Source organism: Montipora foliosa, chromosome 13, assembly GCF_036669935.1.
Source record: "Montipora foliosa isolate CH-2021 chromosome 13, ASM3666993v2, whole genome shotgun sequence".
Taxonomy (NCBI): domain Eukaryota; kingdom Metazoa; phylum Cnidaria; class Anthozoa; order Scleractinia; family Acroporidae; genus Montipora; species Montipora foliosa.
The window spans coordinates 23,399,892-23,415,687 of record NC_090881.1 but is presented as its reverse complement, the minus strand read 5'-3'; the positions used below and the strand labels follow the sequence as shown (position 1 = coordinate 23,415,687).

Sequence of the window (15,796 nt, the reverse complement as noted above, 5' to 3'; positions counted from 1 at the left end):
TCATGTTAAAAACGTCCCTAAGTATTTGATTGTCCTGTTAGACTACAGTTTTACGTTTCTTTTGCCTTTATTTATACTACTCACAAAAACAAAGAACAAATGAACAAATAAAGACGTTCTTAACTGACTCTCAGCCTGGGTATGTTCTTAACATTTTTGGTTAATCTTTAGTTAGTATAAAAAGTTTCTTATTAAAAAAAAGAATGTAGCTGTTCAAGGATCAGACGAAACTCGAAAACAGCCGAAGATGAAAACTGGAATCAGTGATAACCTGAAAGCCGAACTGAACAAACTAACAGAACCACGCCTTCTGGTATAGGAAAGAGCAACATTTCTCTTTATCCTTGAGAGCGAAAAATTTAGAGGCGTAGTTTGAATGACTCCATGAAAAGTGACGGAGTAGTCTTTTCCATTGTATGGAACTTCTTTTGTCAACGATTTGTTATTGTCGTTGTTTTTTTTAAAGACACTCAAAGAAATCTGACCATCACGTTATACAGTGACGACATCGGCCACTTGAAAATGGGCGACACTGAAACGGATCAGGAAATGAGATAGTTAATCTCACTTGAGCCATTCTACCTTGAACACGAGCTTTTAACGAGCGAGGAGCATTCAACTGCAAAGATAAGAAAGCCTTGTAGCCCTGCATAATGGTTCTTATGACGATTTATCTTCTTTAAAAAGTGAAATTTTAGGATATTCAGTGTTGTTGTTTAATCACTCGGAACCCCGTGTCACAATGTCAAGAGGACGGCTTGATTTCCACTTGCATAGTTTGCCGAATTATTTTCCGTGTCTTTTAGCTCGCTTTGTTGTGCGTTTCCTGACAGTTTGATATAACAGGCCGGACCGGCTAGCGGTTAACGACTGTTTATACGGGAAATAATCATATCCTCCCTTGGGTTTGGCCTTCAAAAATTCAATTTGACGTAAAGGTGGCGGATCGAAAAGGCAACTTCCGTAGTTAGTTCTGTTCGACGTCTCTAGGACCACACGAAAAACCACAGTGTATTTCAACTTTTGTTTTGACTGTCCGAAGACCCAAGACTTGAATAGGTGAGTTCAATTTTATGAGGAACAAATGTTTTTTCGCAAGGTCTTTAGCAAGCGCGGTCGTGACACAAAGGAAAGGAAAGTAGAGTAGAGTGTTGAATGGAAAGCGAAGCGAATTGCCAAGTGTATTGATGATTCTTGCCTACAGCTGTGAGGCATGTTCTTTCAGAAATAACAAAAAAAAACAAAAAACAAAAGAGAAGCACCGTCTAAGAACTTTGCCTGCCTTTACCATTTTTGTCAGAAGTCGAATTACGGAACCGAACTTCTGCCATTTTGTTTTAAAGACAAAGTGTTTTGCCGATGTTGCTTTCCTTTTGGGGATCTTGTACTATAAAGCAAGTTACAATCTCAACTATATAGCCCAGTATTCAACAATTGCTGGCTTTTAAATGCTACATTTGGTGAAAAACATCAAGTTCGCTAAACTTTTCAACTCTGGTAGCTTGCAGTTGGGTTGTTTACTCGCGAGAATTGTAAATGAAATGACATTAGAATCCTTCAATTTTCACCTGGGCTTAGGCTAAAGATTAATTAATACAGTTTTGTGGCCGTGTGGAAAAAAAACACACAAAAAAACAAAAACAGCGCCAATGAAATCTATAATCTCGGCGAGTGTGTAAACGTGTGATATTGGTAATTGTGGCCCTTAAATCGCGTGACCGTTGTGTCATCACCTTGGTAGTACATGTCAAAGCACTGTCATTTTTTCGTCGAAGCACGTTTGTTGCTACCAAATTCAATCAGACGGATTACTTACTACGTGTGATGGTCGAGTGATTATTACAAAATCGCAATGTTTTTAGCGTGATCTTCATGGGGACAGTTGGCCCACTGTATTCTAGAAAGCTTCACAGCGCTACTTCGAAAAAGTGATTTTAACCATGCTGTACAGGGATTCTATATTTCGGGTTAAAGAGTGTGACAATACCCGGTGGCCGTTCAAATGAAAGCTACTGGGCAGTACGGTTTTCTGTGGTGATGTTAATTGTGCTGCACAAGGTACTTCTAACATTTTAACCATTAAGTAAAACGTTAAAATCTTCAAGTGTAGGTAATTCCGCTGTTGGAGCTCGCTTTCCGTTACACCGCGAGCTGTTTCTACAAATACTTTACTTTGTCGAAGTTTCAAATAAGAAACAATACTTAATGGACCATTCCGTGTTCTAAAAACCGTAAACTTTTCGCATAGGAACCTCAACGTGCTTAACAAAACATTTCACGGCTCCAACTCGTTTTGCATAGTTGAAAGTTCGCTGCGCAAATGAAACCTTTTTTTCTTCAAATTGTTTATCGTTTAATCATAAACATTAACGTAACACGACACATTACTAAATTTTTCAATGCCAAAATTTGAAAACATGATAGGAACTGTGCGATATGAAGAACTGACGGACGGACGTGACTTTAGTGACGTCACTGACAACACGCAGTCGGTCTCGTGTGGGAGGTTTTGGAAACACACAGATAAAAATAAACGCCCGAAATTGCAACACAGTACGCAGTCTCCGTTGACCCGTGTTTGTGTTGTTGACCTTTCACATTATAAGCCTCTAAAAATAGTAGCTGATACAGATATTTATGGCGTATCTTCTCCAGTTTGTGCTTTTAACCATAACCTAAACTCACAGCAGAACGCGCTCGATGACAATATGATAGAATTACAAACATACTGTCCGTCAATTTTCCAAGCTTTACTACTGAAACAACGCATGGAAAAAGCTCGAAAAGTTTCAAAGTCAAACAAATTGGATTTTTGGAGGTGAGATTCATGCAATTATTTTAGATTTTTTACGAGCAAATGATTGATTAACACTTCTCGTCCTGCCTATGTCCTAAACGAAATGCAGCGATCTCTTAAGTCCTTCAAAACTGATTGTTGTACAGTAATAGAAGATTGTCAGCACATAATTCTCGAAACCACAAAAGCAGTATTTTAAATGAAAACACTTATGCTGGTTTTGAAGACGAATTTATATGTTCTGAATGTTCTGTGAACCGTTCAAAATGATTTTTTTCTTTTAATGATCGTTAAATGAAAATTCTGCTACTGTTTCTCCTTTGAGTGCTTCACAACACGACCGACAAATATCTTTGTACAAATATCACGTGGACAAGTTTTGAATCTTTTCACTCCCAAATGTTCTGCACGCGGAGCAAAGGACCTCCAATCCACTCTTAGAACTGTAAAACTGTGTCAAAGTCTACTATTTGACGGAGATCGAGTCTAGGGTAAAAAAGGCCTATGATTTTGCAAGCGGAAATCAGTCCAAAGGCTGAATATTTTATCATTTAATAAATAGATGGTTTTCAATCACGTACGATGAGACGGCCATTGTTTGTGTACACAATAGCAAATTACGACTCGTGTTTTGCATTGTAATAGGTCAAATTCCCAAAAGACTTTTTTCTCTATTTTTCTGTACACAAACATGGCAGCTGTGACGTCAGGTGAAAACTAGTTAAAATTCCAACCTCGCTCCTAGGGTCTCTTTATTTATGATGAGACAATGGAGACCATGGGAGAGTAGCCTACGTGTAGCTGTACCCTACCCCCCGAAGGAAAAAAACGGGGGGTTGGGTACGGCTACACGTAGGCTATGGGAGAGAGGTTGCTAACAAGGTATTTGAGTTACTAAACTTCCGTGTTTTGGTGTGGTGTCTTAACTGTAAATATAGGAATAAAATTTACCAGCCCCTATTTGTTAAGTTATCCAATTTAGCGGAAATGTATCATTCCCACCTTACGCTTGTTATAAAAATGCTTACAATCTTTATATGGATCAATACAATGACCGAGATCTGTTGTTGTGAATTTGCTGCGCACAATTCGATGATTGAAAATCCAGTCGGATCCAGTTAAATTTGAATGAGGCTGGTTCAATTTTAGCGATAATCACTAAGAGCTGTTTTACAATGGGAAAAAGAGTGCCGCTTTTCAAATTTGCCCCACAGCTAGCCAGACGTTGTCAAACAATAACTGAAACCAGGTGCTCAGAAGCGTACTGGCAAAAATCTTTAAAATTACTGGAAACTGCATTTAATGAAAAATTATATATATTAATAATAACATGAGAACAAAAAGAAGAAGAAGATCGTCGTCAGTCCCTCTTTCTTGTTGACTGTGACAAGAACTTCCACAAACTTGTTTTTGACCGAAAAGATATAAGTTTTCTTCCCCTGGACGAGAGGTAAGAGGATGTTCTAATAAATACAGGAACTGCTAGATCAGCTCTTCGAAACTAAAAACATGATGCAAAATTTATTTACGAAGGAACTTCTCGTGCGACTTTTCTCATTTAAAAGAAATTAGCACGATTTAGATGTCATGAGTGTCGCTTGCGTGACGTGTCTAAATAAAACATATCAACTACATTTCAAAATTCTCTTTTGTCTTCTCCGACGAGAAATAATCAACATCAAGTTAATTTTTTGAAGGAAAAGAAAACGATGTGATTCATGGAAGAGAAAAAAAAATTCTTTATCGATTGAGTCCCCGACGTGCTTATTCCCAGGAAGAGTTTTACTTGAAGCGTAGGGTCATCATTTTCGAGTATTTTCTGTATAACGCCAGAATTTTCGGCATGACGTCACCTCCCTTTAACCAATACCGGAGTTTGTTTTTGTTGCAATAGCTGTTAAAATTTTTGCGAAGCGAGGTGCAGCTCGTTTGAAATGAGCAAACATTGCAGGGCGAGGAACAATTCTGAGGGTTAAAGTTTGGTGTCCTTTAAAATTGCTAAGTTTGTAGTTCAGGATATTTTTGGGTAAGTCTTTCGAAAGCGCGTTATTTTGCAGTTTTGTTTATTGAACCGAGTCGAGCTTAGAGGGCTTAATTTCCTAATTGCCTCCGCGCGATTTGATATTTCTCTATCTAACCCGATGCATCCTAGAGCAGTACACATGCAATGGGATGTCTGTTTCATGCCGTTTTACCGCATGGATTTTCCTTCGTTTTGTAAGTCGATCTCTGTGCGACGAAAAGGTGATAAATATATTCAGATATATTCGGTTTTGCAAAATAGACGAAGTTCAATTTCTAAGTTATTGCATCTTTGACGGAGAAAAAAAAGCGCATATTGCAATCACCACATCCTCTCAAACCAAAAACACAGTTTTGGCCCGCATTTGCTGATGAAAGTCAGCAAACAGTGCGAAAGTCATTCTCCCGTGTAAATACATGTGTAAGATAACTTACATAACAATTTAGAGAAAAGAATCATTTGGGTATCGCCTAAGGCCATCTGCAAAATTCATCCTCATTATACTTGTGCAAATTTACGCAATCGCCTTGAGCTCATAAGTATGTTTGCATTGCTGCCCGTTTACGTTTCAAACTTTTTCACAAGTTTAAAATCCTTGACACTGAGTTCTGTGAAACCACACCAAGGACTGATCGCACTTTAAACCACAGCTTAAATTCCTTCGAGTAATACAGTCTTGGACAGAACTTTTTTGAGAAAGATTCGCATATATCGAGTGTTTCTCAGGTGCATGCATCTAAGGAATAAGTTCGGTGAAATTATGTGTGGGAAAAAATGATCACATCTCAGATTGTTCAAAGTGAAATGGGACTTTTGAGTAAAAAATATTACCAGGACTCTCGTATCACATTTCAGATTTTTCAAAGTAAAAAGGGACTTTTGAGTAAAAAATATTACCAGGACTCTCGTATCTCGTTGAAATACAATCCATTTGATTTTTGAAAGCTTAATATGTTCATATTTTGCAAGCAAGGCAAGGAAGCAGTTTCGAAAAGACAACATCTGCTTCTTACTGGCTCGTGAATTCAGTTATCCGTCAATGAGTTTCCACTCCTTTCCGCTCTCTCTCATACATATTTACCTGGAGAACCCTACCACATAATGTTTCGATTAGGTTTCAAAATATACCCAAACGTTGAATTAAGTCCAAAAACCACTCAAAGTTGCAAATACTTTTCAACGACAAATTTCACACTTCTTTCTCATCTGTTCCTGTTGCGGTAATATTTTTCCTCTTCGCTGCGAATAGGCTTTCTTAAGTTTTTGTTTCAGTGATTAATATTTTGTATCTATTCTAAATAAATGATATTCAAGCCTGTTTAGATATATTTACAGCACAACGGAAAGGATCTAAACCGGGCTTTCTTTTACAGACATTGTCCACTGTTTCCTTTTCCGAACTATTGTAGTTGCGATACCAAATAATTACTCCTTTGTAATCCACGATCGCATACATGAAACTCGTACATCCATCATTTTTTGTTTTGTTTTAGCCATTAAATTTTTAGGGAACGTCTTTTTCCGCTCCACGCTTTTTTTTCTTTACAATCAATTTTTTTTTTTGCATTCTGCAAATTGCACTCTGTTTGTCGGCGCTGACCGACATGAATAGCTTGACGTCTTCGCTTCAAAAGCACACTTTGCGACCTTGTTTTTCTTTCCTTTCCCGAAGCAAAATAGCACGAGCCTGTTTATTGAGTTGGAAATTGGCAGGAATTGTTTGGCATGCTTTTCTAACCGGCTGATTGAGATCAACCCTCGAACGGCCCTTTGTCAAAGTACAATAACACTAGACGTCATCTTTTCTTCTCGCACATTGACACATTCTATCACTATAGCAACCTTACGCGCTAGTGGCATCAATTACGTCCGATGACGTCATTGCTACGTCTTGCATGCCTGCATTTCACGTTAGACTGGTGGCCGAAAGGTCTTTGTCCAATGAATAACGCATTTCCTTGTAGAATTTCTTGCTCAAGCGTATTGTTTTTCGCCTCTGCAGGCGCTTCGGCTCGGATGCAGGGCCTAAAATGGCGACCGAACGAACGAAACGGGCCATCAAGGTAGGATTCTATGACATCGAGACGACAATCGGCAAAGGAAACTTCGCCGTGGTGAAGCTAGCAAGACATCGCGTCACCAAAAGCCAGGTGAGCGGGCGAATCAAGTTTGTTTCTTTCCTCTGCGCAGAGCGTCGATCGCAAGTTTGTTTAAGTTGTAGCTTTTGAGAAACCGTTCTCGCACGGCAGCGCACAAAATCAGATCTCAGTTATGGCGCGTCTGACTTATTTTCTAACTTTGTGCGCCCGCTTTTTGCTCTTGTAGGTTGCAATTAAGATTATCGACAAAACACAATTGGACGAAACGAACCTCAAGAAAGTCTACCGCGAAATTCAGATTATGAAACTGCTAAACCATCCGCATATAGTCAAGCTTTATCAGGTAAGCCATTTCAATGCAATGATCATAACAATTCGTATGTTTCGCACGAGGCTCAACACTTCTGTACAAGCGAAATTCGCGTGTACAGCAAGGCCTCATTTATCCATCAATTTCCCTCGCCTCGACATTTACGTATAGCACCCAAGTCGAAATGTACATCAATTGACTCATTTTGCTTTTTTCCATCTTTTCCAAGGTAATGGAAACGAAAAGCATGCTTTATCTTGTGACTGAATACGCGAGCAACGGTGAAATGTTTAGTAAGTCAACTTCCATGTTTGTATAATATTTTTGTGTTAACTATCGGGCTTTTGACATAAAGGGCAATTTTGCTAAGATTTTATATTATCACTTGGTCCTAAGCCACAAGTTTCTCGCATTTCCTTTAACTATAGAACATAGCTAGGGTTAACACTAATGTCCATTTCTGCCTTTACTATTCTGCAGTTTATTCCTATTTTATTTGGCATGCGTGACTTAAGTTTTAGTGGCCCTGTGAACTATTACATATTTGCCGGCATCTGCTTTGTTTCAAATCTCTTTGACACTGGCTTTTGTTTTTGAGCTTTCAACTAAATTGTAAGATTTCGAATCAGCTCTTCTTGATACGATACATATACCGGCTTCGTGGAAATGGCAACCGAGTTATGAATCAAAAATAAACCGAAAACGAAAATACGAAAATAACGTGTGACTAATGACAGAACGCGGCAGACAAGGGGGTTCTTTAGGGGTAAATTCCTTCCAAGCCACAAGACTGTTCGAGCTTTTGTGTGGGTTTCTCATTCCTTGGTGCCAGTATTTGAGTGTGTGTTGGTCAAAGTAACTCACCAACGTCATTTCTCAAACACGAATTCATTGTAAGTTAAATATCTCGGGACATTTCTATCGTTGTAGAAAATCTCTGGGAATTAGGAAGTCTCTTTATTTTTCGACATGTTACGACTTGTTTATATTTTGCATAAAAGACCGGTTCCTTCATAAAATATTGCTTTCTTTTCCCTGTAGTTTTTTTTCACTTACCTGTCGCCTACTGTGATAAAAATTCAAATGTAAATATATCTGAACAGCGTTTTGTCCTTTGCGATATTGGCAACACAACTATGGAAGGAATAGCAGATTTCTACCTTAACCAACAGCAAACATTCCTCTGTTGTCTGTTTCGAATCTTCTTCTCAAGCCACTTCAAGGAGAAGAGGAAATTTGTTTGACTTGTTTGTAAAATGATAATACTAAGCCCATCACAGTTTTTAAGATGAAGAAGTGTACCAAAAGCTCTGTTATTCCAGTTCAATACGGTATCATCAATGGCAACAAATATATTATTGTTTTACTCACATAACAGTTTTTCACTACTCTTGTTAATGTGAATTCTTAAATAGCTGGGCATTCTCCTTTGAAAATTAATGAATATGTGTGACGTGATTTTTGCAAACTTTGTCTGGTTTTGGTAAATAATAATTATTATTACCGGTAGTCACTGGCATTCTTTTCATATAAACTGTGGTCTTTTTAACCTGTTCAAGTTTGGACCAGTGTTTCATATAATTTGTTTGTCCCAGCTGTGTTTTCATTTCTTTGGAAGTTTACTGAAGAAGCAAAAACTTTAAGAAAAATTGAAAAATTGACAATGCGTGGTTGTTTGATCCCAAATGGCCATAAATCTGCCAAAATTTTACCACAGATGTTACCAATTGGGTCACATTCTGTGCAATTTTGCAGCATTTTGATGAAGGCCATACTCTACTATTCTTTGTTTCTACTTAACATGTTTCCACTTAGATATCATGCGACTTTTTATATCAAAATAATAATAATAATGAAAGAACCTCTTCCTTAACTGACTTTTTGAGTACAACCTTTCAAGTAAATCCACTGTCATCCAAACTTGTTTCAGGCATTGATGAGTGATCTTACTGATGACTGTTGTTAGCATTTAAAGTGCAAGAATGATCTAAATTATCTAGGGCAATTTCAATGATATGCTCCATAAACATGACCCCTCTAGTGGGTAGAGAAGGCCATGCATATTTATTGGCCAAATGAGTTTCCAATTGAGCATATCAAGTGCTTGTAATAATTATTATCCTATGGCTTTTTCCCTTTTTATTTTCTGTTTGGTTGAATGAAAATAATAACCAGCCGGCTTGAAATGATGCACAAACTAAGTTACTGTATCTTTCAATTTACAGATTACTTGTCTCATGGAGCATTGCCAGAAAAAGAAGCCCGAAAGAAGTTTGCACAGATTTTAAGTGCCGTAGAATACTGTCACGCAAGGCATGTGGTGCATCGTGACTTGAAGGTAGGTACATGAAAACATGCTTTACTCTTCGATGAGAAGATCTAAAGAAGGGTTCTTAAGTTTTTAAAGTAACTCCTTCTCTAGGGTTTAATCCATTTACATTTTGTGCAGTGATTAAACTTTTTGTTTTCCCTGCATCTTCTGTCAAACGTATGCCCTTTGGTGCCCATAGTTCAGACTTTCACATGCTATTCTCTGGTACAATCTGCTTATTTTATTTCATTTTTTATCCTTACAGGCTGAAAACCTTCTTTTGGACCAAAATTTGAACATCAAAATTGCAGGTGAGTGAAACTAAAATTTGTCTTTTGAAGAAATGAGATGCTCATTCAATTGTCACAAAATCCCTTTTTGGTTCACAATGTTGTCACCTTCAACTGCTTTGAGTGACAAACTGGATTGCTCTTGATATAATTTAAGCAACAATTGAAGTTTTTAAAATAGAAGGACAGTAATATTTAACCTTTCCTATGTGAGAATATGAGTTGTAGATTTTACTCTGGGTAGTGCCAGACAAGTTCACTCGCCGATTGGGGATGCTTTAGGTGTGAATTGGTTAATGGTTAAAAGATGTTGGGTCATTCCGTGAAGATGTGCACCTACACATAGAGGCTCTTCCTGAACACAAATTCCCAAATTGTTCTAGAAAGTGGTTTCCTCATTTATTGATTTTTTTTTCCTTCATTTATTGGGGACAGTTTTTGAGTAGCCCTAGATGTTGTTAATGGGTGCCTAAATAATTTTTTGTTAATTCTGCCTTTTTGTAATATTAATTAATGGTGTTTGGTGTTCTCTTTCCGTCAGATTTTGGCTTTGGTAACTACTACACTCCAGGCAGCCCCCTTAACACATGGTGCGGCAGCCCACCTTATGCTGCCCCAGAAGTGTTTGAAGGCAAGCTTTATCATGGTCCACAGCTCGATATCTGGGTAAGTCAGACTCAAAAAATAAAAGTCCTCAATTTCATTTTTCAGTGTCTTGGTTGTGGATGCAAAATTTGTTGTTGGATTTTGCTGAATTCCGATTTTTGATACCCTGTTTAAGACATTTAACCCAATTTAAGACAAAAATTGATAAACCGATACCAAGACAAAAAATGATAAATTCGATACCCTGTTCAAGACAAAAATCCCGAAAAACATACCCTGGCTGGCCGCACGTCCCCATTAAGCACTTATAACAGAGCACCCCCCCCGGGATTCAGTGGTCAAGGACAGTATTTGCAGATGTGCCAAAAAAAAAAAAACCATGATGTTGACAACCAGAACTATCTTTACCTTTCAGAGTTTGGGTGTTGTCCTCTACGTGCTGATATGCCGAGCGTTACCCTTTGATGGGGGAACTCTTCCGGCTCTACGAGATAGAGTTTTGGAGGGCCGCTTCAGAATTCCATTTTTCATGTCAACAGGTAAGCCTACATTGATCTTGTCAAAACAACAAGGTTTATCATTAATGCACTGAAGTACAAACTCAGACTGAGTGAAAGTCACCTTGATAGTGACCTAAAAAGTTTCAGTGATCTTAGACTTGCTAAAGTAAAACAGAATTACCTTCTAAATGAGTTTCTAAAAGTTATTGAACACATAATTCGATGGTTTACTGGTGAAACGGCGCGTGCAACCATTTTGAATCAGGGATTTGCTGAGCCCACAGATTTCAGCGGATAAACTTGAGCGTGACACGCGTAAATGTTTCGGCACGAAAAATGGGCAATCGAAGACTGCGGATGGCTCGAAGCCCCTTTTTAGATAAGATTTCACAGCAACGATGGATGATAAAACATTCGGACTTACCTCACTGTTATAGCCTGACGAGTTTTTTGCCAGCTACTGGTATAACTCTTTGATGTGCTTACTTTCTAATTCTTAAAAAATGCCTTTGTTTTTTCTCCTTTTTTCAGAGTGTGAACACTTAATTCGACATATGCTCGTGAAAGACCCAAACCAACGCTACACAATTGAACAGATAAAGAAGCATAAGTGGATGCAGGCCGATCCTGCAGTAAAAAATATCCTTGCGGACAACGCCGAAGCAAATTTTGAAGGAGATAAAATATTGGAGGAATATAACGAACAAGCCTTGGAGCTGATGCAAGGACTCGGCATTGACATCGAAAGAACAAAAACGGTAAACACGGATGATTGTAGAAGACTTGTATTGAACAGTTTAAAGCTGAATAGCTTGTGGGGTCGTGCACGATTGAAATCAAATCAAATTGATACCTACCAAATCATACTGGTTTTTTGAGGAGAGGGGGAAACCGTGGTACCAATACGACATTAATGAACTTCGTGGCCGGCTTGGCGTGATGTCTCTAAAAAGGCTTACGGTGTATGAGGCCACCTAAGCAGAAACAGCCATAAGCCAAAAAGGGACTTTGCCGAGTGCTGGAACATGTGGTGTACCCGGAGTAAAACCTCTTGGAGCAGAGTCGAGAACCATCAAACTCAACCCACATATGACACCGGCCACATTGGTGTGAGGCGAGTGCTCTCACCACTGCGCTATCCATGCTCCCCTTAACAAGTAATTTATAAGAATGGGTTGGTGAACCAGTCATCTATTAAACTCATGCCTTCCCTAAATTGACCCAGATGTTTTTACTTTATCCCTAGGCCTTGGCGGATAACGCATACGACCACCATACAGCTATTTATTACTTACTCGTGGATCGTCTGCGACAACACAGGGCAAGCTATCCTCTTCAAACACAGCTCGAGACCAGGCTTCGCCGGCCGAGCGGAATCGCGGAGGCTGCTGTTGTACGGGGGAGTAGGACTAATGTCGTAGTTGTGCCTTGCCGCACCGCACAGCGCACCGTGCCGGCCCAACCGGCGCGACCGTATATCCCCCTCCAATACGCCATCAATGAACTTCATGAACGCATTCCGACACCGCCTGAAATAAGGCGCGAAATCGCCACGGAGTGTGTCAAAGAACTGTCACCGATACGCGAACCTGGACTAAAAGCGCGCTCAATATCGCCGCGACAGATGATAGGAGCTGGTCTGTCGCTAGACAATGGGGTCAGCAGAGAGTCTGATTCTCCTGCATCTCCTGCGGTGGAGAAAATGGATAGTGATGATACAGACGAAGAGAAACCAAGAATTCGGCGACATACTGTTCATACCATGCCAAAGGAACCACTTGTTGTTCCTCCATACCATCCTCTCCTCGCAAGGGGTGGTTCAGAGGACATTCTGGAAGGCTCTAACGTTCTGCCGTTACATGTAAAGCCCACTATTGTCGTTTCACATTGCGCGCCAAATAACGGATTGTTTACGTCGACGCCACCCGTCATGTCGCAAATAGGCTCAGGGCAGCACCTGCATGAACCAACCAGGACACGTTTTCATCACGTGCCGCTGGGGCGGCGCGCGTCGGACGGCAATGCCGTCACTCTGGCGTTTCATCAACACTTAAGAGTGTCCACCGCTCACAATCGAATCAAACGGTTGCAACAAGAGCATCAAAAACTACAAGAACTTTATCAAAAGTCACTTTCACCGTCAGAGCTCACTGATCAACAAGCATGTCACTCCGAGTATAAAATAAAATACGAACAAATGCGCGAGGAACTGCAGAAACATTACGAAGAACTTATGGCTGTCAATGAGCAGGAAAGAACTAGCGGGAGCCAAGCGTCAATGAAGTCGGTTGTAGACCCACAACCTGGTTTCAAATCGGACCAAAATGCTCCTTATTCGTTACCCTTACATCGCCAGCTTCAGCAACTTCATATCGATGCACGCCACAATCCACTTCGGCGAACGCCTTCCTACAAACAAAATCCACATAAACAAGTGTTTAGAACATCATCTTATAAGCGCGCTCAGATCTGCGGCATGCTGCCTCCATTAGAAAGCGAAATACCAACGGACGCTCTGGAAAACAAGGAACCCTTAGTTCAAGGAGACAGTGGTACAACCTTTGGTAGATATTCCATTATTTCGCTTTAAGGAAAGACGTTGTCGTCGTAGTATCGTTAACGTTTTTAAGTCTTACGTCTAGGCCTTGTTGCTCAAATAAAATCAAATAATATAGTGTGCCCGCAGAAGAATCACATTCTGTTTTGCCTATCAGTGGTGTAGTTTCACGATCTGACATTGGTTTCAGAGAGGAACTATATGATTTTGCGTATTCTGAAATAAGACTGATATTTAATTATTTATGTTGTTTATTTACAAAACTCTTCCCGTCATAGGGCAGATAAACAGAGGATTATTCACTATTTACACTTAACAGCCACTACATTTATCTTTTCTCTGAAATGAATTTTACCTCTCTAAGTTGTTGGAACACATTACAAGAATTCGAGGCTGAAACCGTTTGAATACACTGTACCATAATCTGAAAAGCTATAGGTTTTTGCATTCAACACAGGCGTGGTTTTATTTCCTATGTCACGGCCACCAGCTTAGACGTAGAAGAGCTCCTTTCAGTTTATCGTGATCCGCTTACTTCAAAAAAAGGTTAATGAGGGAATACAATCGCGCTGCATCACGTGTTTTCTGTCGTCATCTGCAAAACAAAGCCATTTCATTGGATGAATGTTTCTCCCCTTTTTCTTCCGGTATGAAATGTTCTGCAAAGAACTTTTTTATGTCTGTGCTGGTGAGTGACACCTGCATGAGCGGGATAGTTTCGTCTCTAGTTATGCGCTCCAACTGCTGTTTTAAACAAATCGATGCACAACTCTAAAACACTCTGGGAATAGATTTCGAAAAATCCCAGAGTATTATTAGTGTTATTATTTTGTTCCCGGCCTATTTCTGAATACAGTCAAATGAACCCACTTTCAGTCGGTAAGGTGAATTGGTCACTATTAGCTGAAGAGTTGATGTTTAAGACGTTAGGCTTTCCTGAATACCAATTCTAGGGTGAAGAAAATGACGTTTCTTTTTTAGAATCTTTGATGCTGGGATTTGTTTGTTGGCCAGTTTACTTTACTGAAAAAGAAAAAACGGAGCCATAGTTTCTAAAGTAACACACATCTTGAAGCAACGGGTGCCTCTATCATAGCTAGTCAGAGAGACTGAGAATGGGTTCCAGATAACCAGGACGCCAGTGGGGGTGGGGGTAGGGGATGGGGGTAGGGGGTGAAGGGTACCTTAGCTGAAACAACCCAAATCTTCACAAAATGGTAACCCTAGGCCTAAACATTATCTAAAGCATAGTGTTGAGGCCTATGGTACTCTTCACCCCCTACCCCTTGGAATAATCACGCCGTTGGAGAATTTCCACCTTCATTCAAGTTTACTCGGAGGTTAACTTGCAGTATGAATATTTTTATATAGTTGTGACATACACTTGAAGCTAAAATTCCAAAACCCTTAATTTAACTTTGCGAGAGCTTCAAGTTTTAAAACCTTCAAACCTCTTAACTTTAACTCTATGGTATGGCTCTATGAAAAGAGAATATCCTTCCCCTAGTTGACTTGTGTTACTAAATTTTGCTTTGAGCAATGAGAGACTTAAACCTGAAACGTATACTAGATATAGTCCTATGGTGAATATATTTCTTTAAAAGATAGAGAAAAAGGCTTTTTATGACTCCTTTTGTAGAGAAAGTAGATTTATAACAACCATCGATCAGATCCTGTCAATATTTAACAAAAGAATAAAAAAATTAAATTATAAATCTGTCTCGGTTTCCGCCTCTTGGCCGCCTTCAACCTTTAGATGCTCTCGATGATCACGTACAAGGTCTTTGGTTACAGTACATTTTAAAATAAAGTTGTGCATGATCGTTTTTTCTTTGTCATTTACTCATCGAATGAAATGATATATGAAAGCAATCATATATTAAACTGCGGGTATGAAATCAAGCAAAGCTATGATCCTCGCAGTTATGAACGCAATTTTAGCAATTGCGTAGAGAAGCCTACTTTGTATCCGCAGTTCAATAAATGATTCCTTTCATATATCATTTCATTCGCTGATTCGTTCATCCCGGGAACATCGGAACCCACAAATGACCATTTCCCAACGTCAGTATCTTCGTAGCTCAGTTGGTTAGAGCGTCGCACCGAAATCGCGAGGTCACGCGTTCGAACCGCGTTGAAATCCTGAATTTTTCACGCTTCTCTACTTGCGTTCATAACTGCAAGGATCATAGCCTCGCTTCATTTACTCATGCCGCTTGAGCAAAATGTTTGAATGTCTTCCCTCGCGAGCAGGAAAAAAAAATTAACCCTTTGACTCCGAAGAGTAATCAATATGTAAATTC

At 39.4% G+C, this 15,796-nt stretch overlaps 1 protein-coding gene across 6 annotated transcripts in view; it reads left to right on the top strand.

Moving 5' to 3' along the window:
• Window positions 1–15,208, top strand: part of LOC137982239 (serine/threonine-protein kinase SIK1-like) — a 29,926-nt gene extending 14,718 nt beyond the window's left edge. For 2 of the 6 annotated variants that reach the window (XM_068829317.1, XM_068829314.1), the window contains exons 2-10: window positions 6,823–6,970; window positions 7,146–7,262; window positions 7,459–7,522; window positions 9,455–9,567; window positions 9,806–9,851; window positions 10,372–10,496; window positions 10,852–10,975; window positions 11,468–11,694; window positions 12,183–15,208. In XM_068829317.1, the coding sequence (XP_068685418.1) occupies window positions 6,851–6,970; window positions 7,146–7,262; window positions 7,459–7,522; window positions 9,455–9,567; window positions 9,806–9,851; window positions 10,372–10,496; window positions 10,852–10,975; window positions 11,468–11,694; window positions 12,183–13,526 (2,280 nt within the window). In that variant the 5' untranslated portion in view covers window positions 6,823–6,850 and the 3' untranslated portion in view covers window positions 13,527–15,208. Of the gene's footprint in view, window positions 1–832; window positions 1,060–1,758; window positions 2,059–2,402; window positions 2,819–4,687; window positions 4,824–6,822; window positions 6,971–7,145; window positions 7,263–7,458; window positions 7,523–9,454; window positions 9,568–9,805; window positions 9,852–10,371; window positions 10,497–10,851; window positions 10,976–11,467; window positions 11,695–12,182 lie in introns of those variants that run through there. The other 4 variants (XM_068829316.1, XM_068829315.1, XM_068829313.1 and 1 more) reach the window with 4 other exon arrangements.
• Window positions 15,209–15,796: the final 588 nt, after the last annotated feature.